This window comes from Octodon degus, unplaced genomic scaffold (genome assembly GCF_000260255.1).
Source record: "Octodon degus isolate 3935 unplaced genomic scaffold, OctDeg1.0 scaffold00036, whole genome shotgun sequence".
Taxonomy (NCBI): Eukaryota; Metazoa; Chordata; class Mammalia; order Rodentia; family Octodontidae; genus Octodon; species Octodon degus.
Genome location: NW_004524612.1, coordinates 1051600 through 1075265, shown reverse-complemented (window position 1 = coordinate 1075265; position 23666 = coordinate 1051600). Strand labels below are relative to the sequence as shown.

Here is a 23666-nt window from a genome sequence, read left to right as displayed (position 1 = left end):
TAGTAAAATCTTGGAAACAACCAAGATGCCCATCACCTGAGGAATGGATGAAAAAGATGTGGTATTTTTATACAATGGAGAATTATTCAGCTATAATGAATGATAAATGTGAAACCTTTATACATAAGTAGGTGCCACTTGAAGATATACTCATAATTGAAATAAACCAGACACACATGTGTAAATATCATATAGTTTCCCTAGCATAAGAACGCAAAAGAAGAAATACAAATAGAAAGGTATAATTTAAGTAAAAGGAAAGCAAGAACTCGAGGACTAACTAATTAAGAGAGGGAAAGGAAAAGAGCTAGGAAGCATGACAGTGACAAGCCATACAGTTATATGTAGAAAATGGGCAAGGCAATGATCCTGAGAACCTTTAGAAGATTTTTGAATCTAGCAGTTAAATGGAAAGATTCTCACCCTGACTAACTATATATATTGACACCTGTAAACTAAGCAACTGCCCTGAAGATGGCAATTTGTAATAGTAGTTTCATGCTTGGAGTGTCTGTCATTGTAGTCTTCTGAATACAGCCTGCTTGCCATGACATGCCAGTTGCTGCTATGATGTCTCTTGGGGAGATAACTGTTCAAAAAGTAGGGGGTGGTGAATGAAGGCAGGAGACAGGAAAAGGAATGTTGTGGGACTGTCCTGCTTCAAGGTTGTATATGCTTAGATTTTTGGACTTATGTGTAAACATAAGATTTATATAATTCTTTATGCCTATTTTTAAAATATATTCTAATTTTTAAATGTTTTTCCATCATATTCTGTAGGGACTTAAAGTTCAACATATCAATACTTGATGAAAAATACCTGTTCCATGTTATGCCTAAAATGTTTGATATTCAGACAGACAGTGAGGTTAAGCTTAACAGCCTACATTGTATGGTAATAGCAATAAGCTAGTCTTCTGGAGGGTTAACAACCTAAGTTTTCAGAACAAAATTAGAGAAAAAGGAGGGCTGCAAGGAAAGCCAACATTTTGGCCCTAGCCTTCCAAGGTCAACTAAGACTCAGGACATGTGAGAACTTGTACTGTAACGTCATGTAACTCGGTAGTGTCCCAAATTTTCTGATCAAGGAGATTATGGGGCCAAAGAGGAAAGTGATCGATGATGTAGAGTGTGCCTAAGAAGAGTCACATGGAGAGAAAACATTCTCTCAGGCTTTCACAGAGAGCACATTGGCCAAACAATGGCTGTGACTAATCCACATGGCTGACACTGACAATGGATCTGCAATCTGAGGTACAGGATCTCAGGATAAATCTTGAGGGGATTTCACTGACCTTAACAGACCCAATAAACTCTTATTGCATAGGTCTTGCTTTATCTTGGTCTTAACCATCCAGCAGAAAAGTATAAAAATGAAATATAAGAAGTAAAGCCATGCTGTTATGTTTAGCAATAGGGGACTCAGGTCAACAATTTCTGACATTGCCAGTGAAGTGGAAGTCTCAATACTATTATGGACTCCTGGACTCTTTTAGAATATTTTGCAGAGTTCACACACCTATAAAATTCAAATAACGGAACTACACAAAAAAATGGAATACAGATGAATGTCCATTTTGTATCTGTGTATTCAAAATGGTTAGAATAGATATATAGTTACCTTCTCTTAATGAATAGAGGGATTTGTTCTAATAGTGTTTGTACATAGGATATCATGTCCTCATCTTGTACAACAATTAACCACTAGTAAGAATGTATGCAATGTGTAAATTATTGGAACTGTCCTACTAATTTGGTTTGAAACTGTCTCATTGCTATTTGTTTCTCAATAAAATTATGGGAAAAAAATCACAAAACTGTAATAATTCTATGCACTATTACATTGTCAGTTTTTCTTCGTTATTTATTGTAGTCCATTCTGGATGTTGTAAGACAGTACTGTATAGTGGAAGCAAGCAACAGAAGTATGTCTCACGGTTGTGGAGGCTGGGTGTGCTGATTCCAGCCCTGGTGGGGGTGCTTTCCTTGGTCCTGATGAGCCTGTTCCTGTGATCTCCCATGGTGGAAAGGCTTAATGGAAACTTCTGAGACCTTTTTCCTAAGGGAGCTGGTCCCACTTGCAGGAATCTGCTCCAATGACCTAATGAACTTCCAAAAGCATGATTTCTAAATATCACCATGGATTAGCTTTTAACACTTAAATTTGGCGAGACATCAACCATCATCTCTGTCTCTGGTCACCTATCTGCCTGAGGCAATTTACCTTTTTGAAACTGAGGAAAACTAAAAGAAAATTTTAAATTTCTTACAACTCCCTCAGGAATGGGAAGAGAAATTTTCATTTTGATTAATCAAAATATTTTATAAATCAGTTTAATTCTATTTCTCTAAAAAGAGGAAAATAACATTTATTTTAATATAAAAAATTGGATAGTACCAGATAACCACACTAACAGTTAGTTACCATGGCTACAAAGGGCTCACTGGAGGGCATATTAAAGATCATCACTGAAAATTTTTTTACCTTCTCCATATTTCTAGAAATGATTTGCAGCTGTTCTCATAATGCATGACTCAATTACAATAGCATTTCAGTCAGTTATTTGCAGATATGCAATTTTTTTTTTTTGGTGGTACCAGGGACGGAATTCCAGACCTTGTGCTTACCAGGTAGATGCTTATGCTGTTGAGCTATCTTCCTAGCCCTCAGTCCATTATTTGGAAACTCTTATACATTATCTCAGTTACTTTCTCTTGTTGCTGGGACAAATACCCGATATCCAAAATGAAGAAGGAGGGTATGGGGAGATGGCTCTGTAGAATAAGTGCTTGCCTGGCAAGTCTCCTGGTTCTGCAAAAAAAAAAAAAAAGGCAGAAAGAGATTTAAAAAAAATACAAAGGAAGGAAAGGTTTATCTGGTGCACAATTACTGGCAGTTTCAGTCCATACTCAGCTGGCTCTGAGGCACTGTGGCACGTGACAACGGTCAGCCTTTCATGGTGGTGGCAAAGAGCAGAGTGCAAAGGGAGGAGTAGCAGCAGCTCAAGCAGCTACTTTTCTTTCCTCCTAACATTGTAATATGAATTCCCTGCCCCAGGGCAGGTGCAGCATCCACACCCACAGCAATCAATCACAAACTCCAGGAGCTGCCCCAAGACTGTAGGAGCCCTTGGGGGAACACTAGATACAAACCATGACATACATAAACTTTACCTCAGATTGTAGATCCTTTGTCAGTGTCAGCCATGTGGATGAGTCATGGCCATCTGACTGACCTTATCAGATCCAAAAGGGACAACTTTTGCTGCATAGGTCTTGCTTTATCTTGGTCTTAATCATCCAGCAGAAAAGTATAAAAACAAAGTATATAAAGTAAAGCCATGGTGTTATGTTGAGCTGTAGGGGACTCTTGTCAACAATTCCTGACACTGCCAGTCAAGTGGAAGACCCAATACTATTATGGACTACTGGATTCTTTTAGAATATTTTGCTGAGACCTATAATATTCAAATGATGGAACTAAACAAAAAGGGGATACAGATGAATGTCCATTTTCAATCTGTGTAATCAAAATGGTTAGGATATGTATATAGTTACATTCTCTTAATTAATAGAGGGATTTGTTCTAATAGTATTTGTAAATAGGATATCATGTCTGCATCTTGTATAGCAAATAACCACTAGGAAGAGAGTATGCAATGTGTTAATTATTGGAACTGTCCTAACAATTTGAATTAAAACTGTCTCATTGCTATTTGTTTCTCAATAAAATTATGGAAAAAATTTTTAAAAAATACATAAACTTAAGTGATGCTGGGAACCTGTTCGTTATCCACGTTCGCTAACAGAAGGCTGTGCTGCCTCTGGCTCTGCTGGGTTACTCCAAGCATCATACTTGCTTAATCTTTGCTAATGGCATAGTGCTGTAACTTACCCAAGGGATCCTTTCCACCAACAGATCCGCTTCCTGTTTCCTTACAGATGCTGTTCTTATGTGGGTCGCAGGGGAAATGGACCTCAGGCCATCTCTATTGGAAAGAACTGTGACAAGTTTGGGATTGTTGTTCATGAACTGGGTCACGTGATAGGCTTTTGGCATGAGCATACACGACCAGATCGAGACAACCATGTAACCATCATAAGGGAAAACATTCAGCCAGGTGAGAGGCTCTGAGATACATGGAATTTTTTAAAAAAATCTTTATTTTTTATGTATTTAGTGCAGGGACTACAGGGTCTCACTACATAGATCAGTGAGCCCCGGGGGGCGGGAAGAGGTATTGGAATCGGCATGGCATGCCCAGGGATAGAACCCCAGTCCCTGAGTCTGCCTAAGTATGCTCTTTAGTCCATTGAGTTATCTGGCCGACCCTGAGATACAGTGAGTTTAAGGCAAAGTAAATGTCTTTGAATTATTATCATTTATCATCTAAAAAAATGTAAACTTACTTCTATTTGGTAGAATCCACATTTGCCTGACTCAAAATTTATCCTTGGTGGTTTTGTATTTTAAATTATTTCCTAGACTGGATAATCTCATATAATGTCTAGGCTTTTGTCTCTTTGTAAGATTTATTTTATTTCTAAATTATTGTGCATTCCAAGAATGGATAAGAACTATGGAATCAGACACTAGTGTTATTAAATCATTTTTTAATTTTAAGCGTTTTTCATAGTTACTATAGTTGTATAATATGTTATTGGGATGTTTACAGGGGGTCAGGGCTTGTCATGACATGCATTGTGACCATAGGAATGTGCTTTATCAGGTACAATTTCTGGTGAAAATTCCAATAGAATGAGTCATTTTCAGAGTAGTCTAGTTTTCTTTGAGATTTTTTTCTCTAGACTTTACTACCCTAAATTGTTGTTTTCAGTAGTAGAATCTTAAGAATATTTGTGGTAGATGAAATATAGTTTAGAATTAAAATCTAATTTTCTCCAATAGTTTGATCTGTGATAATCACCTCATTGCAAAATGCACTTGTTTAATTTTCACATTGATCAATGCATTTTAATCATCAAATTAATGTTGGAGCTTTCTTATACTATATTATTAGTTTAAAAATAAAGTACAACTGTATTGTTGTTGTTTTTTTAATCACAGCTAATTTTAAGTGCCAAACATTGATTTTCTGTAATCATTGAGCTCATTGCTTCATTGTTCATAGATGAAGTGTGAACAAGCAGGTTGGTCAGTAAATTAAACATTTTAAATTATTATGGTAAAAGACACCTTGCTGTTAATTCCCTATTAAACATACTTCCTTACTTGCAAGACACTTATTTCATTTTTTTTGCTTCTTTCCAAAGCAGTTCTAAAAGTCTTGTGAAATTTCACTAGTGTCTTTTTACAGCTTCCAAAAACATTGTGAATTGAGTCCAAACATTTATGATAGTTTCTGTTAAATAAAAAACATTATAGTGCACATTTATCTGTCCCGAACCAGCAGGTCAGTCAACTAAGGTCACCTGGGGGAGGAGCGGGGAATTGAAGAGGGGACAAAGGACAGGAGACGTGAGAAATGGAGACAAGACAGGATTCTGATCAAGTCTCGATTTATTCAGGGGAGGTGCTGGGTATATATAGTGGAGGCATAGGGAAATGACATCAGCGGGTAAAAGGCGCGAGTAACTAGGCAACCGGGCTATGACAGGAAGTCCCACCTCCTGGGCATAGCAGGAGACTTATGGGAAATAGGCAGGGTAAGAACTAGGAAACTAGCTCATCAGAGGTAGGGGAGGAGGAACCCGGAAACCCACTTGCAATAGGATTGGAGGCCTGGAGTTATTGTGCCTCCCACATTTATCTACCTCACTCACTAAATCTGACACTATGCAACCTCTGACTCTTTCTCAAAGTCAAATGGCCACGAGAGGTTGACCTTTGAATTCATTCAGCATATTTCAGCAGCTGGACAGTGTAGTTAAAGATACTCACGAAAGAGGATGTCCTGAAATGCTTCAGAAAGTGGCAAGAGTGATGGAGTGTGTTCAGAGTGGGAGACTATTTTAAGACCTGTAGCAATGTGTCTATTTGCTGTAATGATTTTTACTTTTAAATAAAGTATTCACTATTTTTTGATCACACCTCATACTTGGTCTACCAGCTAGGTACTGAATCATTGTTAGATACTGTCATGAAAAATGAAAAGCTTAGTGTTGGGTGGACATGTATGTATAGATCAAGCCAGTGACAAAAAGTAACAGAAGTTGTATGGGAGAATGCTGCAAAGGACCAAGCAAAAGTGTGATTAATGTGAGTTAGCAAGGGAGGGGAGGTGTCAAAATAAAACAAAGTTAGAAGTGAATAGAAATATTCTGGATAGAAAGAAGAGTAGTAAATTTTCTAATCTATAAAAACATGTTCATTTTCATCTCATGGTAAGTTATAAATGGAAGATTAGTTGCTAATTATCAGGCGAGATTAGATTGTAGAGAATCTTGTGTATGATTTACTCTGATTCAGAAACTTAAGATCAGATGTTATGGAAGAGAAATGTCTAAGAAACACAAACTTGGGCTTCCATTTTTATGTGAAATATGTGACTTTGATAAGAAATTGGTCTGTGGATTGGATTACTTTGATTTCTGTTAGACTATGCCTTCAACCCAGCAGCTTGCTGTTTAAAACAGTGTTTAGCATCCAGCATGTTTTGCTCTGGCTGTTCATTTTGCCCATTCTCTTTTCTGCTTCCTTGAAACAAGTCTACTTTACTTTTATTTGGACTATGGGATAGCCATATTCATTTTGCCTGGTATAAAGCTGTCTGTCTTGTGTGTAAGTGACTAGTTACATGTGCTCAAATGGATAGCTGCCTTTGCTATGTATCACTTCTGAAAAACTTTATGACACACTTTGATTTCATCAGAAAATCTGTTCCTACAGTGTGCTTTACATTGAAGTCTTATGGCTCAATAACTTTAAATGTGGTCACAGCTTTTTGAAAACCCCCACTTAGAACAAAGATGAGCCTTTTAACAGCTGCCTCTATTAAAGAGAATGCAGTATGCTTCTTGAAAGTGGTTTATGTCAGCTGCATCAGAGATTTTTGGAACACATACCTCACTATAGAGGCTTAAAAATGAATTTAAAATTACTGTTGTGTGAATTTGTTCAAAGATAGACAGAAATGCTTTAGTCTGGGTCTTGGGATCAGTAGTTCTGAGTTGATTTTCTCATCCTTCCTCATGTTTAAATGAATATATATTATCTTTCATGATCACGTGTAGAAAGATACTATATTTTATGGTATCACTCAATGTCTTTATTGCTTTAAGAAACTTTTTTTTGTTTGCTTTTTGCGGAACCAGGGATTGAACTCAGGCCTTTTGCACTTGTCGAGCAAGCACTTATTCTACCGAGCCATCTCCCTGGCCCCAGGAAACCTTTTATTAATGTGTTATTTTTATATTTATTAGAAAAATGAAAGTTAGAATAAAAACTTAGTAATTTTGAGACACATGAGTTATAGGAACTCTGTTTCAAGCTCCAGGTAGGAATCTCATTAGTTCACTTTTATTCTGATATTTCAAAGCATTTATTTATCTATTTATTTATTGTATTTTAGGGAAGGGTCTGAAAAGTGTTCTGGGTCTCACTACTAGTTTCGACTTGTAGTGATCCACCTGTTTACAGCCTGCCATATTCTGGGATTACAGGCACATAATCCCACCCAGTCTCAATCGCCATCTCAGAGCGCCCTGTGGGTGGGGCTGGCGAGGCAGGCCAGGGGATCAAACCCCCACCAGTGTGCCTGCTTGTAGGCACTTTAATCCACTGAGCTATTTGGCTGGCTCTTAAAGTATTTTAAATCACATATGTGATATGATGTGCTGATCTTTGGTGTCTTAAATTGTGAAAATGGTGATGCTGACACCTTAAACTCTTATTAGGAAAAATTGTTTGGTTTTGTTTTGGAGCCTATATGTTCCTTTTGTTTAATTTTAAGAAATAATTTTAGTGTATGGCACCAACAAGAGAAGAGAAATCTATTTAGAGTGAAGATTTCAGAAAATTTAAATACCAGTTGTAAGAGAAACAAATTGAGTTCTAAAGCATGTTCTTCATGATCAAATGTCTTGAAGTAGGACCTTCTTTTCAAGGGGAACCTTTTGAAGATAGTACGTTTGTTCCTGTTTTATCATTACTGAACAACACAGTGAAAGCCTGCAAGTTCAGTTTGTACTTAAAATTGTTTTGGTATCTCTCCATCGTGTTGCTTAGGAAGGACCCACAGCAAATAATGGACAATTTTTCTGGGTGTTGGCAAATACAGTCAAAAGAGAAAATTACAAAACCCCTCAGATGAAAACATAACTTTTATAAACATTTGTGCAGTGCCTAAATAAACACTATATTTTAAAGAAACAAATAATATGAAGTGACAAAATAGTATGCTTTAGCAGGAAGCAACTTTGCTCAGGTGTTGCTTGCTTTTTTCATATGATATTGGAGTGAAATCCTGCTTTTTATACCTGATTTTACCCTGAAGTTGGTATGCAAACACAACCACCAGGATAGTGATTCAGTAGTCTTTTATTTCAGTTAAAAGCATTCTGCAATTTATGTATCCCTGATTCTCAGGTCAAGAGTACAATTTTCTGAAGATGGAGCCTGGAGAAGTGAATTCCCTTGGAGAAAGATACGATTTCGACAGCATCATGCACTATGCCAGGAACACCTTCTCAAGGTTGGAGTCTCAGGTTATACCCTTTGACTTTTAATTCCTTTCCTCCATCTGACTTCTCACAAAACTCTGTTTGACATGAGAACTAGAGCCATTTTCAAATATATCTTCTATGGCAGAAAAGTAGAAGAGTCGTAATTTATATCCATAGCCAACAGACACAAAGATATTTTATATTTTGACATTTTCTACCAAATATATGAATTTAAAGTGATCAATACAATGGTATAGATTATGTAAAGACTTATATATTCCCCAATTATACAAAAGCCCCCCTCAAACTAGCTTGTTAAGTTGGCATAATGTTTAGTATTATCTAATGACATTTGATATTTGTAAGACAAATAAATTACTTAACCATTGAATTACAATGTCATATTCTCTATTTAACTTATATTTATAGTGTGCATTTTCATTTTTTTATTCAAGTACCACTTATGCTTAAAATGGACATGACTAAATAAATTGTCAATGAACAGATTAGGAAGATAATTTACTTTTGTGTCACCATAACTCGCCAATCATTGACCTTAAAATTATTCCATGAGTAAACCATTAGATTTTAAAGCTATAATAAATTTGGGTTGTGATTTATCTCATTCTAAAGATGAGGCCATCAAGCAAGTAATTCCCAGGTAAGGAATTTGAAATCATGTAAGCTCTGAACTCATTCATCCTTTCTTCCCATTGATGTGAATTTTCACTCATTAGGCTAGTTCAACTCATTCTTTTTATGCACTTGTGCCTATTTTTCAGTTCATTAGCATTTTTATTTATTTATTATTTTGGTGGCACCAGGGATTGAACTCAGGTCCTTGTGCTTTCCAGGCCAGCACTTATTCTACTGAGCCATCTCCCCAGTCCCTCATTAGCATTTTTAAAGGCAGGGGAGTAAAACTAATTCAAATGTATTTCCATTTTTAAAATTTTTAGTGAAAAACAGAGAAGGGTACCTAGAAATTGTTCCATTTTTAAATTATTCTTTTTCAAGAGCTTAAGTGCAAAAATCTGAGTCTTTTATATTTTTATATATATATATATATATATATATATATGTAATTTTTAAATACAGTCTATACTATGTATATCTAATAGCTATACAAATATTTTTCCTATAAATGACATTCAGGTTTTGTAAGAAGATACTCAGAATTTTGACCCAAAATTAATTTTAATAGGGTTATAAAATTTTATTTCTCTATCAATGCTTTGAAATGAGCATTTCCAAAGAAACCTATAAGAAATGGATGTTTGAATCCCAGTTTAGCAAAGGCTGATCTCCATACAACTGATTTTAATTATTCAAATTAATGTGAGGCTTGAGTCTTTGGAAGACAAGAGATATTTGAGAGTTGCAAAAAGGAAATGTTTTCTATCCATTACATGTGATAAAACTCTACTGAAGTTTGAAATATGTCCCTTCAGTCTGTCCACTTTTTTCCTAATAAACTACTCTGCTCTTAATGCCTGTGGCCCATCTCCCCACTGCCCACCTTCATGCGTGTGGCAACAAGCCTTGACCTATTATTCTGTGTTATTGTTTCAAAATTTTCCTATTAATTTTCATAAATATGTACTTCTAGATTACAAGAGAGTGAGCATATCGGCTTATCAGAAGAGAAAGAGTCCAAGTGACCCAATTCGTTTTATTTTATTGTTTTGAGACATTAAAGATATGTATGAACATATTTACATGACTGATTTCAGAAAATAAAGATGTTGGCACAGTTCTCAGCTTTATCCTCCAAAGTATTTGATGTTCTTTATTGTGATTGTAGAAAAATATAGTAAAATTTTAACGTTTTGAAAGGTTACAGTTTAATAGTGCTGACGTACATTCACACTGTTGTAAAACAGGTCTCCCGAACTTTTACATCCTTCAAAACTGAAACTCTATATTCACTAAACAATAACTTCCCTGTCTCCCCACTCCTCCACCCCTAGTAACTTTCAACCAACATTTTACATTCTATGACATGATTACTTTAGATGCTTCCTATAGCTGGAGTCATTTAGTGTTTTTCCTTTTTTGACTGGTTTATTTCACTTAGCATTGCTTTCTCAGGATTTATGCAGTATGTTCCACATGATCTGATTTTCTTGTATAATATTGACACATAATTACCACTATCTGTAATATAATTCTTTTTATTTAGCCCTGCCTTCACCTGTGGATATTTGGGTTGCTTCTGCTATTTGATTATTGTGCATAGTCCTATCATAAGCATAATTTTTTTGGATATCTACCCAGAAACAAGATTGTTGGGTTATGCACTAACCTCACTTTAATTTTTTGAACAAAGTTCATGCTTTTTTCCTTAGTGATTGTATCACTTTGCACCCCAGAAATGTACACAGGAGTACTGACTTTTGCTTGTCCTTCTGAACACTTTTTACTTCTAGTGTTTCATTAGTAATCATGTGGGAGTGAAGCACTAGGATCTTGCTTCACATTTCTATGATGATTAGGGAGCAAGGTTTTTTTTTTTTTTTTTTTCGGAACTGGACATTGAGCTCAGGTCCTTGTGCTTGCCAGGCAAGCACTTATTCTACTGAGCCATCTGCCCAGCCCCAGGGAGCAACTTTTAGTGATCAGTTGAACACCATTTCAAATTCCTGGTGATCATTTGTATATCATCTTTTGAGATGTGCTTATTCAATGCCTTTGCTCATTTTAAATCAGCTTGTTGATGCTTTCTCATTGAGTAGTAGGAGTTCTTTACATATTTCTAGATATTGTTTTCTAGATATATGATTTGCAAATGTTGTGTCCTGTTCCATAGATTGCCTTTTAATTTTGTTTATCATGTCAGGTTGATGCATGAAGTGTTTTAAGTTTCATGTAGCCCTGTCAATGTATTGTTAATTTCATTACTTATACTCTTGATGACAAACCAAAAGAATCACTGCCATATCTGGTATCATAAAGCCTTCTCCATTTTGTTTCTTTTTTCTTTTTTGCTGAACTGAGGATTGAACTCAGGACCAGTGCTTATTCTCCTGAGCCATCTCCCTGGCCCCCTTTATTTATTTATTTATTTATTTATTTATTTATTTATTTATTTATTTATTTAATTTTTTCCCTCCATTTTCTTTAGGAGTTTTGCATCTTATGTTTACATCTTAAATCCTTTTTTTTTCCCGTGGTACTGAGGGGATTGAACTCAGGACCCCGAACTTGCCAGGCAAACACTTATTCTACTGAGCTATCCCCCCGGACCCCTTAAATCCACTTTGAGTTAACTCTGTAAGATGGCATAAGATTAAGGACTTCCTTCTCTTGCTTGTTACACCAGAAACTGGCATCTGGTTTTACTGGCCCCATTTATTGAAAAGATTCTTTTTTTCCAAGTGAATGGTTGTGAAAGTTTTATTACAGATAATTTGACCATATATATGAGGCTTATTTCTGGGCCTCTATTTTATTTATTTGATCTTTAGGTCTGTGTTTATCACAATACTATATTCTTTTGACTATAGTTCCTTTGTAATATATTTTAAAATTGTTCCTTCAAAGTTGGAGTGGAACCTCTTCAACTTTGTTTTCTTTTCTTTCAGATACATGATGTTCTTTGAGATTTCACACTATCCTTTTTGTTTTTTATGTATTTAGTACAGGGTCCACAGGGTCTCACTGTATAGATTGGATTTGTAGTGATCCTCCTGTTTTCAGCCTCCTATGTGCTGGGATTACAGGCTTGTGCCACCAAGCCCAGTCTCAGTCACCATCTCAGAGCACCCTGGGGGCAGGGCAGGCAAGGCTATGGTACCTGTGAACAAACTCTGGCCCCTATGCTCTGCCTAAGCAGGTAGTTTAGTCCACTGAGCTATCTGGTTGGCCCTGCACATGGTTCTTAGGGTTATCATTTTTTAATTTCTGGGAAAAATTTCATTGGGATTTGGATAAGTATTTTATTTAGTGTAAGTAAATGTTAGATATTATTAATAATATTGGATAATATTAGTATGTTAAAAATACTAAGATTTTTGATCCATGAGGACAGGGATTTTTCATTTATTCGTTTCTTCTTTAATTCCTTCTTTTTCCTTTATGTTGTTTGTTTGTTTGTTTGATACAGGCTCACCATACATAGTTCAGGCAACTTGTAACCTCGCTCTGTAACCCATGCTGGCCCCAGACCTGCGATCTTCCTGCTCAGCACAAGTGTGCTTGGATGACAGGCATATACTGCTACAAATACAGGCTACTAAAGCTTTAATTTATTTCAACAATCAGTTTCTCTTCATTGTTCATCTTTCTCATTCTTTCTTAGATTTATTCCTAAGTCATTTTTATTCTTTTTGATGCTATTGCAAATGGAATATTTTTCTTCATGTACTTTTGGGATTCTGTTTGTTAGTGAATAGAAATGAAATGACACTGGCCTTATATCCCACATTGCTGGACTTGTTCATTAGTTCTGGTGTGTGTGTGTGTGTGTGTGTGTGTGTGTGTGTGTGTGTGTGAATGTGTATGTGTGTTCATGCGAGAGAGAGAGAGAGAGAGAGAGAGAGAGAGAGAGAGAGATCTACATATAAGATTACAGCATCTGCTAACAGAGATAATTTGACTTCCTCTTTTCAGTTTGCGGTCCTGTTATTACTCTCTTCTCCCTCTGTCCCCACCACTCTGCCTTTATCTTTCTTCTTTTTTTCATTTATTACCCTTTTTTTTTTAAAAAAAAAAACAAACATTTACTTGAGAGACAGTATGGCAATAATTGGTATGTCATGACAAGTAGTACGTATTTAGAAGATCAGAAAGACAGGCATTCCAAGCGTGACCCTTCTATTACATATTTGCTATCTTCAGTGCAGTTTCTTAGTTTACAGGTATCTGCATATATAGTTAGTCAGGGTGAGAATCTTACCAATTAACTGCTAGTTTCAAAAACCTGCTGTTTCTCAGGATCATTGCCTTGCCCATCTTGTGTGTATAAATGTATGGCTTTGCCCCTGTCCTGTTTCCCAGCTTTTTCCTTGCCCTGTCCTCATTGTCCAATCCTTATGTTTTCACTTTCCTTTTAATTGTGTTATACCTTTCTATTTGTATTTCTTCTTTTGAGTTCTTATATTAGGGATACTATATGATACATGTGTGTGTCTAGTTTATTTCACTTATGAGTATATCTTCAAGTGGCATCCACTTAAATATAAATACTTCAAGTTTATCATTCTTTATAGCTGGGTAATACTCCATTGTATAAAAATGTCACATCTTTTTCATCCATTCCTCATGTGACAGGCATCTTGGTTGTTTCCAAGATTTGGCTATCACAAATTTTGCTGCTATAAACATAGGCACACATATATCACTATGTTATGATGTTTTCAGTTCCTCCTGGAAAATTCCCAGTAGAGGAATAGCTGGTTTAAAGGGGATTTCCAGACCAACTTTTCTAAGGAGTCTCATTACTGACTTCCACAATGGTTGCACCAGTCTACATTCCCACCAGAAGTGGAGAAGGGTTCTATTTTCCCCACAGCCTCTCCAACATTTGTTGCTGGTTAATTTCTTTATGATAGTCATTCTTTCTAGGGTGAGATGGTACCTTTTTTCTAATTGCTCTGGCTAGGACTTCAAGCACTCCATTAAGTGGAAGTACTGAGAATAGGTAATCTTACCTTGTTCCTAAATTTAGAAGGAAAAGCTTTACTTTTTATCACTGAGTGTCACATTAGTTGTGCCTCTATTATGTTGAAATAATTTCTATTTCTAAATTTTTGAGAGTTTATCATGAAAGAATGTTCGACTCTGTCAGATATGTATTTTACATCAATAGAAGTGAACAGAAAATTTTTGTCTTTCATGGTAAAAATATTAGTGTCTTACTTTTTGTGGTTCCTTTTATTTGGAATCTTCTATTGATTCTGAATGGCTTATAGAAGTTTCAGTTGTTTTCATGAATGTACCCCATCAGTAGATTTAGGAACTCATTTATTGAAAGGATAGTGCTTTTGTCTATGAAGCTTTAGTGTGTGTGGATGCTTAGAAACTAGAGCCTGCCCATTTGTAGTTAAGAAAAGAGTTAGGGGTGGGCAGATAGCTCAGTAGAATAAGTGCTTGCATGGCAAGCTCAAGGGCCTGAGTTCAATTCCCGGTTATGCCCCCGCCCCCCCCCCAAAAAAAAAAAAAAAAAAAAAAAAAAAAAGTTATAAAATTTTACAAAGTTTCTTTGGCTAAATTGTCCTTTAACTGTAACTAAAGCAAATGAAGACTGGAGACTCGTTACACCCTCTCTCAGGCCCATTGGTAGTACCTTGGTAAGGAGGGCTAGCAAGAACTTATTTGCCTAATGGCCAGAATATGGAGAAAGAGGGTCATTGACTTCTGACAAGAAAATACGAAGAAATAAGTAAAGGACTCTCTAAGAAATGGAAGAGAGCTTACCTCAGTAGATGCATTGAGCCAAATTAAATCATATTCTAGTCTGAGAATAAGAATATGTGCTCCAAAATGCCCTGGACCTTTATTTATTTTTTAAACTATCTAATTAAAATTTACAATTTAATTTCAGCAGTGCATTAATTTTGATAAAATTTTTATTAGTACATTACGGTACATAATGAATACATTTAGTGTGAGGAGTTAGTATATTTACACAACAAACCTTAGTTCTGTTTACTCTTTCTTCTCCTCTGGCCTCAACACTTCCCTTCATCTCTTCATCTGCTTCCCTTCTAAAAAAGATCTGTCTAGCTACTTCATGTTATTGACCTTCTATTTTTTTCTTTAATTTATGTACATTTTGGTTTTTTATATAAGAGAAGCCATGTGATATTTAACTGCATCATGTTTCAGTGAACATTATCGTCCCAAGACGATCTATTTTCTCACAATTGATTCAAGTATATCCTTCCTTGTACAAGAAGAGCGCCTCATTGTGTATAAATACCACACTTTCTCTGTCTCCTCATCTGTTGATGGACACATAGATAACTAGCGAGGTTTGGCTCTCATGAGTTGTACTTCTATAAACATGCTTGTATCACTACAATGTAATGTCTTTAACTCATTCACGAAGTGAAATAGCTCAATTAAATGAATTTCTATTTTTAGTGTTTTGAAGAAGCTCCATACTGATTTCCTTAGTGGCTGTACTAGTTTCCATTTCTACTGATCATGTAGAAGGGTTCCATTTCCTCCATGGCCTCATCAGCATTTGTTTCTATTGATACCTTGTTGATGGCCTTTTTTCTTGGTAGAAGTGGTATCTATGTGCTTTAATCTGAATTTCCCTAGTAGCCAGAGGTGTTGAGCATTTCCTAATGTATTTATTTGCCACTTGTAATTCTTCCAAAAAGTGTTTATTCAATTTAGTTGTCAGTTTTTTCACTGGGTCTTTATTTAGGGAGTGCTAGGTTTTTTTGTTTGTTTTGTTTTTTGAGTTCTTCATGTGTTTCTAGCTCTTAGTCCTTGTTGTGGGTCGTGTCTGGATGTAGCTCTGAAGCCTCATGCAGTCAGAGGTGGGGCTTGTCAGAGGTGCCCAGAGGTTGGGTGTGTGATGCTGGAGTAGATTCACAATGCAGTGCTAGGATCAAGCGCACTAGGATTTAGGGTGCGGTGCTGCCTGCCCTAAGTAGGCTGGATAAAATATACAGGATAGAAGGAACTGCAGTTGCCCCTTGTTGCCCTGCTCCCTTCTGCCCACCGTGACCTGTTTCCCCTCCACGGTTCCACCCTCCTGGGAGCCAGGCAGTTACACACTGAAACATCTGCAAACTGTGAGCTAAATAGACCTTTCATCCTTTACTGTTTGCTGTCAGGTAGTTTGTCTCAGCCATGAGAAGAGAAACTAAGACAGTCCTCTGTCTAAGTAGCAGCTGAAAAAAAAAAAATCCCATTCTGAGGTTCTCTTTTCACTCTTTGGTTGTTTTCTTTGCTGTGCAGAAAATTTTAACTTGATCTTGTTTTTTGTACAATTGGTGTTCTGTTCGAAAAGCCCTTGCTGAGGCCTATGTTTAAGAGCTTTAACTGTTTTATCTTTTAGCAGATTGTTTCTGTTTTAATATTTAGATTATTCATCCATTTGGATTTTATTTAATTACATGGTAAGAGGCATGGGTTTAGATTCAGTCTTCTAATGTGCATAGTTTCCTCGACAACATTTTTTTTTTTTTTTTTATTTTAGGAAAGGTTCTACAGGGTGTTCAGGGTCTCATTACTAGATCGGACTCATAGTGATCCTCCTGTTTACAGCCTCCCAAGAGCTGGGATTACAGGTGCACCACCACGCCCAGTCTCAGTTGCTGTCTCAGCGAGCCCCGGGGGGCAGGGCTGGCACGGCATGCCTGGCGATCGAACCCTAGGCTCCTGCGCCTGCTTGCATCCTCAATACCATTTGCTAAACAGACTGTCTTTTCTCCAGCTTTGGGTGTTGGCTTCTTTGTCAATTTCTATTTAAGTTGAATGTTATTTGAATGCTGGGAATAAAAGGAAGTTTGAAGACCATAGATTTATTTTTAGAAATAGAAAACGGTGCTATTAGTAATGAGTAACTACAGAAAATGTAGTAACACTTCATTAATTTAGATCTACCCACTTATTACATCTGTTGACTCATGAAGCGTCCCTGAAGAATGGTTGTTTTCATTGCTGCTTGTAATTTAATTTACCTTTTCAGCTACATTGTTGTGCTTGAAGTGTGATCTTATAAATAGGTGCCAGGGATTACTTGTAATGTTCAGTTCCCGTAAGTCACTGTCTCTGCTTCTTTACTTTCATCTCAGGCAGTAAATGTCTTGTACATTCTTAGATCAGGTTGGAAAGAGCCGCTCTGTCCCCAGGTCAGGTTTTCGGGCTGCAGCTAAGGGTGATCATCCTCTTTCTTACATACCTGCTGCAGAGCGTAGTCACATGTTACTCATGCATCGTGTTACTCACACTTCCTGTTGCTCCTTGTTTATCATTTTTTACAGATTAACCAATATCTATGGATAAGAGTCACATTCCCTGGCTGCAGCTCTCTCAGGGGTGTCTTATTTGTGACTTGTTACCCTTGCTATTGTTTCTGGGACCTCTCGACTCCCAGTTACATATATTCTTTTTTTTTTTTCATGTTTTTAGATAAAATGTTTAATAAATATTTCTCTTGCAAATATTTTTCTCCCCATCTGTGGATTTTCTTTATTCAACAGTGTTTCTCACAATGCAGAACTTTTTTAATTCTAATAAAATTTAATTATCAATTTTCTTTTCATGGATTATAACTGTTATTCCTTAAAAATTGCCACCAAACCCAAGACCTTGTATACTTCAGTCCGTGTCATCATCCAGTTCTACATCTTACATTTTATCTTTGGGCCCATGATCTATTTGGAGTTAGTTACATATAATCTTCTGGGCTTCCATTCCTTCATGTTTGATTAAAATGTGGAATTCTAAATATGTTTGCCTTTGATACTCTTTAAAAGCTACGTGACAGTCTACAATCAATATCCATTTCCTTGTCTTTCCTTTTTTTCCACAGTATTTTTGACCATGTGGGTTATCCATTTTCTCCCATTAGAATGTTAAAGTGGCAAAGGGAAAAATTTTCTATTTGTTTCTTTTTTAATTTATCAGTGTAAATGAAGACCAAGTACAGTGTTCAATAACTATTGAATAAAAAAAGAAAGAAATAGAGCTAATAGTTTTGCTCTATTACATTGCATTTAATGTAATATATTTATTTATAAATTTGGAATGGAAAGTCTCCTTGATCATCTGAATTTAAAAGATAATCTGTAAATGTTTAATGTAAAATATTCTTGTTCAAATTCCCCCTTTTGTTTTTTATTGTATTGAAGATCCACATCCGTAACCTTCATACTTTTTAACTCCTTTGAATAATCTCCCAGCCCATTTAACTTTTACGTTTAGTGCTCCCTTTAGAGTTATAAATGTTCCATATACTTCGCAAAATTAGATTCTATATTTAGTACACTGCAGTCAGAATTTTAAATTATGCATCTTAAAAGCAAAATAGAAAGTCTTTTACCACAATCTTGAATCGAACTAGGTGTCTGTCATTTAACCTTATTAAGACACTGATTAGGGTTTATTGATTATTGATGTAGTCATAGAAAATTGAAACAGATCTATAAAAGTATATATTTTTGTTTTACATCATCTTGCGTAAAACTGGCAGTCTTTTTTATTTTTTTTAAAAATATTTACTAGTATAACAGTTGGGTTTCTAAAAATGTTATCTTGAATGATTGTTTTAATGTCTGAAAATTAACTTTTGGTTTTTATGCTTTTATTTTTTTCATTCATGGGGAAGAATTGCTTTATGAACTGGTAACTTAATGGGTTCTTCCATCTTCATGGATCACTACTACACAGGCTATGGACTTTGTGGGGAGCTATAAATATTTTATATTGTTGTGAGCATATCACATATATTTCTAAGGAAAAAAAATGTCATCACTGACTGTGTGAGCCATGCACATTTAACACACAGTTTTATTTTTATTTTGATGAAAGTGTTTCGAAAATCTCTAGCACTATTGAAAGCCTATACTGGTATATTTCTCCTTTTATTGACAAATTTGCAAAATATTAACTTTCTGTTTGTTAGGAATATGTGAGTTTCAATTTGGTAACTTAGGTGTGGTTTGCATTCTTTTTTTTTTCCAGGGGGATGTTTCTGGACACCATTCTGCCCTCCCGTGATGACAACGGCATTCGGCCAGTAATAGGCCAGCGGACCCGGTTGAGCAAAGGAGATATTGCACAGGCAAGAAAGCTGTATAGATGTCCAGGTATTACACCATCCAACACGGAAGCATAGCTGCTGGATGTGCTCTTCTGGATGCACACAGCAGATTACGGAAGTGCTTACTTGTAGATTGCTAAAGTGATTACTTGTCTTTATGCTGGCAAATCAAGTATGCAGTTTAATGTCAATAATCATAAAATAAGGTAGAAAAGAATGTGGAAATAGCTATTATTTTTAAGTAAAAGCAAGTTTCTAGAGACTGGGTGTGGTGGCACATGCCTATAATCCCAGTGTTGGGAGGCTGAAAACAGGAAGATCACTGAGTCTGATCTGCATAGTGACACCCTGTACCAACTACATAGACAAAGCGAGTTTCTAGATATCAAAGTTAAGGAAAGGAATTTATTTTCATTTTGATCAATGATTTATTTTCATTTAGTGTATAAGAGCCAAATAGAGTAGTGGTTTGATCACTAGTGAATGGTTGCAAGATTTTATAGTCAAATGCTCTTTTCTTGTCAATATAAAAAGGATCTTCAGAATCAACCCTTGAATGACCTTTCCTTGCAAGAATGAATGGTAGGTATATAAATTAAAATTTTATCAAGCCAAGCCTGGTGGTAATTTCAGGACTGTAATCCAGGAGACTGGGAGGCTGAGTCAGGAGGACTGCAAGTTTGATCCCTGCCTGGGCAATTCCTGTCGCCAAATAAAAAATAATACATGGAGTAGAATGTAGCCCAATGCAAAGGCCCTGGGTGTAACACTCAGAACTGTCTAAAAGTGATTTTTTTTCTATAAGAGTTTGTAAATTTGTTGCAAAAAGTGCTAACACTTTCTAATGACTTGCCATACATTTTGCTACTGAATAAAGTTGGTCTTAAGCAGAGGACTCTAAAGGAGCACTATTGTAGTGGCGATCCCAGAAGCAGAACGATCCTGTTCCAAACTTGAAATATTGTGGAGTCTATTAACCTCCTGTACACCCATCAAAGAAAAATGTTTAATTTGACTTAACAAAGCTTTCCTAAATTATGTATTCAAGCAATCTTCCTTTTTCCTGATACCAGTTTGTGGAATGGGCTTTGAAAGTGTTGGTCTGGATACTACACTTGCAAATGGTAATATACCTAATTTTTTTTTTTTTTTTTTTTTTTTTTTTGTGGAACTGGGGATTGAACTCAGGCTCTTGCACTTGCCAGGGAAGCACTTATTCTACTGAGCCATCTCCCCGCCCCTAAAATATTTTTTAATTGGCAGCTATATGAATAACTATTTGTGGAAAATCAGAGATGTGGTTATATTAATCATTACTTTTTTAATACTTCAGATTTATATATTCATGTCCTGGGAAGTTGGTCTATTAAGTTTTTTGTGACTGACAATCACAGAAAAATTTCCCTTTAGGATACAGACAGAACAGGGTGAGCTACCTGCCCCTGGAAAATGTGCTTATTAGCATAAGGTTTAGATCCCTTTTATTGAGTAGATAAATTCTGAACCATAAAAAGGTGAATTGATTGAATAATCATAGGCAATAGCTAGAAAGTTCATAATTCAATAGGGTACAGGCATTAATTCATTCATGCTACTCAGTTGATTTTGCTTAAACTACTAAGAGAAGTGATTTCCACTACATTAACATCAGGCTTGCTTAGGAAAGCTGTGAATTATTTTTAATTTTATTCTAATAGTTACTCTGTAATGGAGGTCCATTAAGTTTTTAGAAGGGCAATTTGCAGAGAGTTTGGAATTTAAAGTTGTAGTTAAAAATTTTACAACTTAATGTTTCAATATTTGAGTAAATTTTAAACGGCTTTGGTACATAAACCTACTTGTCTAACTGCAACATAATTTTTCATATATATATGAAGATACTTATATTTAATATTTATCAATTTACTGCAGGATACTTGCATACATTGGATTCATATTTAAATAAATGCTTTTAAATTAAAATGTTTTAGATATGTATGTAAAATATATATGCTTAGGTGGTATTTTTTGTTGCAAATTCTTATACAAAAATGAATGTATTAGATAATGGCACTGGTGTGGCACAACATAAGGATGACCCTTCCCTAATTTTTGATAACATTAGATATAATTTTTTTTAACTTTTACAAAAGGAAGCTTATATGATTAATAGTGACTAAATAAATAGATCCTTTGCATTTAAAACTTTCTTGACTGTACCTGGTGTGGCCAAAATACACAGTGAATATTTAAATTTATAGAAATTATTCCATTAAAGGACACATTGTCATTAGGTTCCCTCAAATACTTGCCCTCACTGCAGACATGTGCATGCCATCATTCCTGGAACTTTCCAAGCAATGCTGGAAGTCCTCTTTGTGAGGGTGTCTGATCATAGGAGGTGATCACAGCTCTGGGGAAGGCTGCTGTGCTGCCACATGACGCCTGACAGAAAGGCAGCCGTGGAAGAGCATTACTGTGCGTCCTCGCCCACTCTATTCACTGACCCGTGGACTGTCAGTTCTGAGTCAGCCCCAAAGGTAGACTGAATGCGCAAGGTTCTGAATCCATTCAGGACACTGAGACAGCCACAGCAGCACAACTACTCTCATGTAAAAGGACTTGCATAACTATTTCAGAAATTGGGAATAAGGATAGATTGAGTGTTTTTGAAGAAAGGAGTACTTTGAGGGGCATTAATGACATTATGTCTTTTACCATAGTAAGCATTTGTTAAAAAGATAGATATTAACCATACTTTTTGGTCATATTGTGTATGTATACACACATATGTGCATACACATACACGCATATAGATCTATATATTATATACACACATCTATATCTATATCTATATCTAGCTATCTAGCTGTGCTGTGATGTATTTGAATATTGAATTGTAAGGAAGTCAGTAGGAATGAAAAAGTCATCAAATTATTATTTTTTAATCAAATTATGATAATATGATAATGCAATTCAGCTTGAATCTACGGAGCTTTATATTTCAGTTATGAACAGGAAGATAATTAGTTTTCACTTGATATATTGTGCAAATACATAGTAAAAATATACTGATGGAAGAACCATCACTTGAAAAAAAAAAAAGTCTTGTATTTTTAAAGAACTATAAAAGGCAGGTTGCTATATTAGCACTGATGAATTACGTGCTCAAAGGAGAGCTAAAGGAGCTGCCACACTGTGCACTCCTTTGGAGTTGGCCGTGTTTTTGTGCTTAGAAGTCAGTAGTGAGCCAATAAAATATATTTAACTACATTTTATGTCAATATTTCCCCATCAGTTTATAATCATGACTCTATTTGCTTTGAGCTATTTCTTACTTTCATTTTGAAAGGTACACTGGGATGGTCATGCATATAGCTAAAGACAAGGTTATGGCTTTTATGGTCTTCAATACATAGTGCTCTAAGCTTCAAAGGACAATTTTCTAAGAGACTGTGAATATTGTTACTTCTTAAATAGTATAAAGAATGGTTTTATGGTTTTAAAATAAGTGATCAGAAGGTGAAGCACGTTAAAAACGTCTACAGTTTTGATTTTGTAAAGCGATATTAATTGTTACTTTGCATGACTTTAAATTCTTATAATTCATTCTTTATCTTTCTCTATTTATGGATGCTCAAAAATAAGTTAAATTAATACATCAAACTTTACTTAGTTTAAAGCCAGTGCCTACTCCTCCTGAGAGCTGAACACAAGTGTAAAGAGCCAGGCCAAAAAAGTCTGCTTATGGATGACTGTGTAAGGAAAGGAGATAAGGATGATCATTTACAGCCCAATACTATTGTGATCAGGCACTCTAAGATTGTCTCATCATAAGCCCCAGAAAGGCTCAGGGTAGCCAAGACAGAGGCACTCAACCTTGTTTTTTTTTTTTTTTTCCGGAACCGGGGATTGAATTCAGACTTTTGCACTTGCCAGGGAAGTGCTTATTCTACTGAGCCATCTCCCCGGCCCCTCAACCTTGGAATTGAACAGATTTCCAGACTTTGCTCTCCCAGAGTTAATCCTGGGTTCTTGTGTTGGCCTTCAAGTCTCCCCAACATTTAGACATCTTACAGGACAGTAGTTAGTCCTATTGCCTGTCATTATAATTCTTTGTACTCTAAATATTGTTAGGACAAAAAGCATCCAAATGGGAGTGAAGGATGAGTTACCATGACAACTCCTCATTGTCCTTTATCTCCTGAATAGTAGTTGGCTTAGGAATATGATCCTTCCAAGAATACATGAATTAGAGCATCTCTTCTTCTTCTTCTTCTTCTTCTTCTTCTTCTTCTTCTTCTTCTTCTTCTTCTTCTTCTTCTTCTTCTTCTTC

General features: G+C 35.9%; 1 protein-coding gene across 1 annotated transcript in view; it reads left to right on the top strand.

Moving 5' to 3' along the window:
* Window positions 1-23666, top strand: part of Tll1 (tolloid like 1) — a 221981-nt gene that overhangs the window by 120181 nt on the left and 78134 nt on the right. The window contains exons 6-8 of the mRNA XM_023714616.1: window positions 3943-4121; window positions 8549-8654; window positions 19273-19397. Of these exons, the coding sequence (XP_023570384.1) occupies window positions 3943-4121; window positions 8549-8654; window positions 19273-19397 (410 nt within the window). The remainder of the gene's footprint in view (window positions 1-3942; window positions 4122-8548; window positions 8655-19272; window positions 19398-23666) is intronic.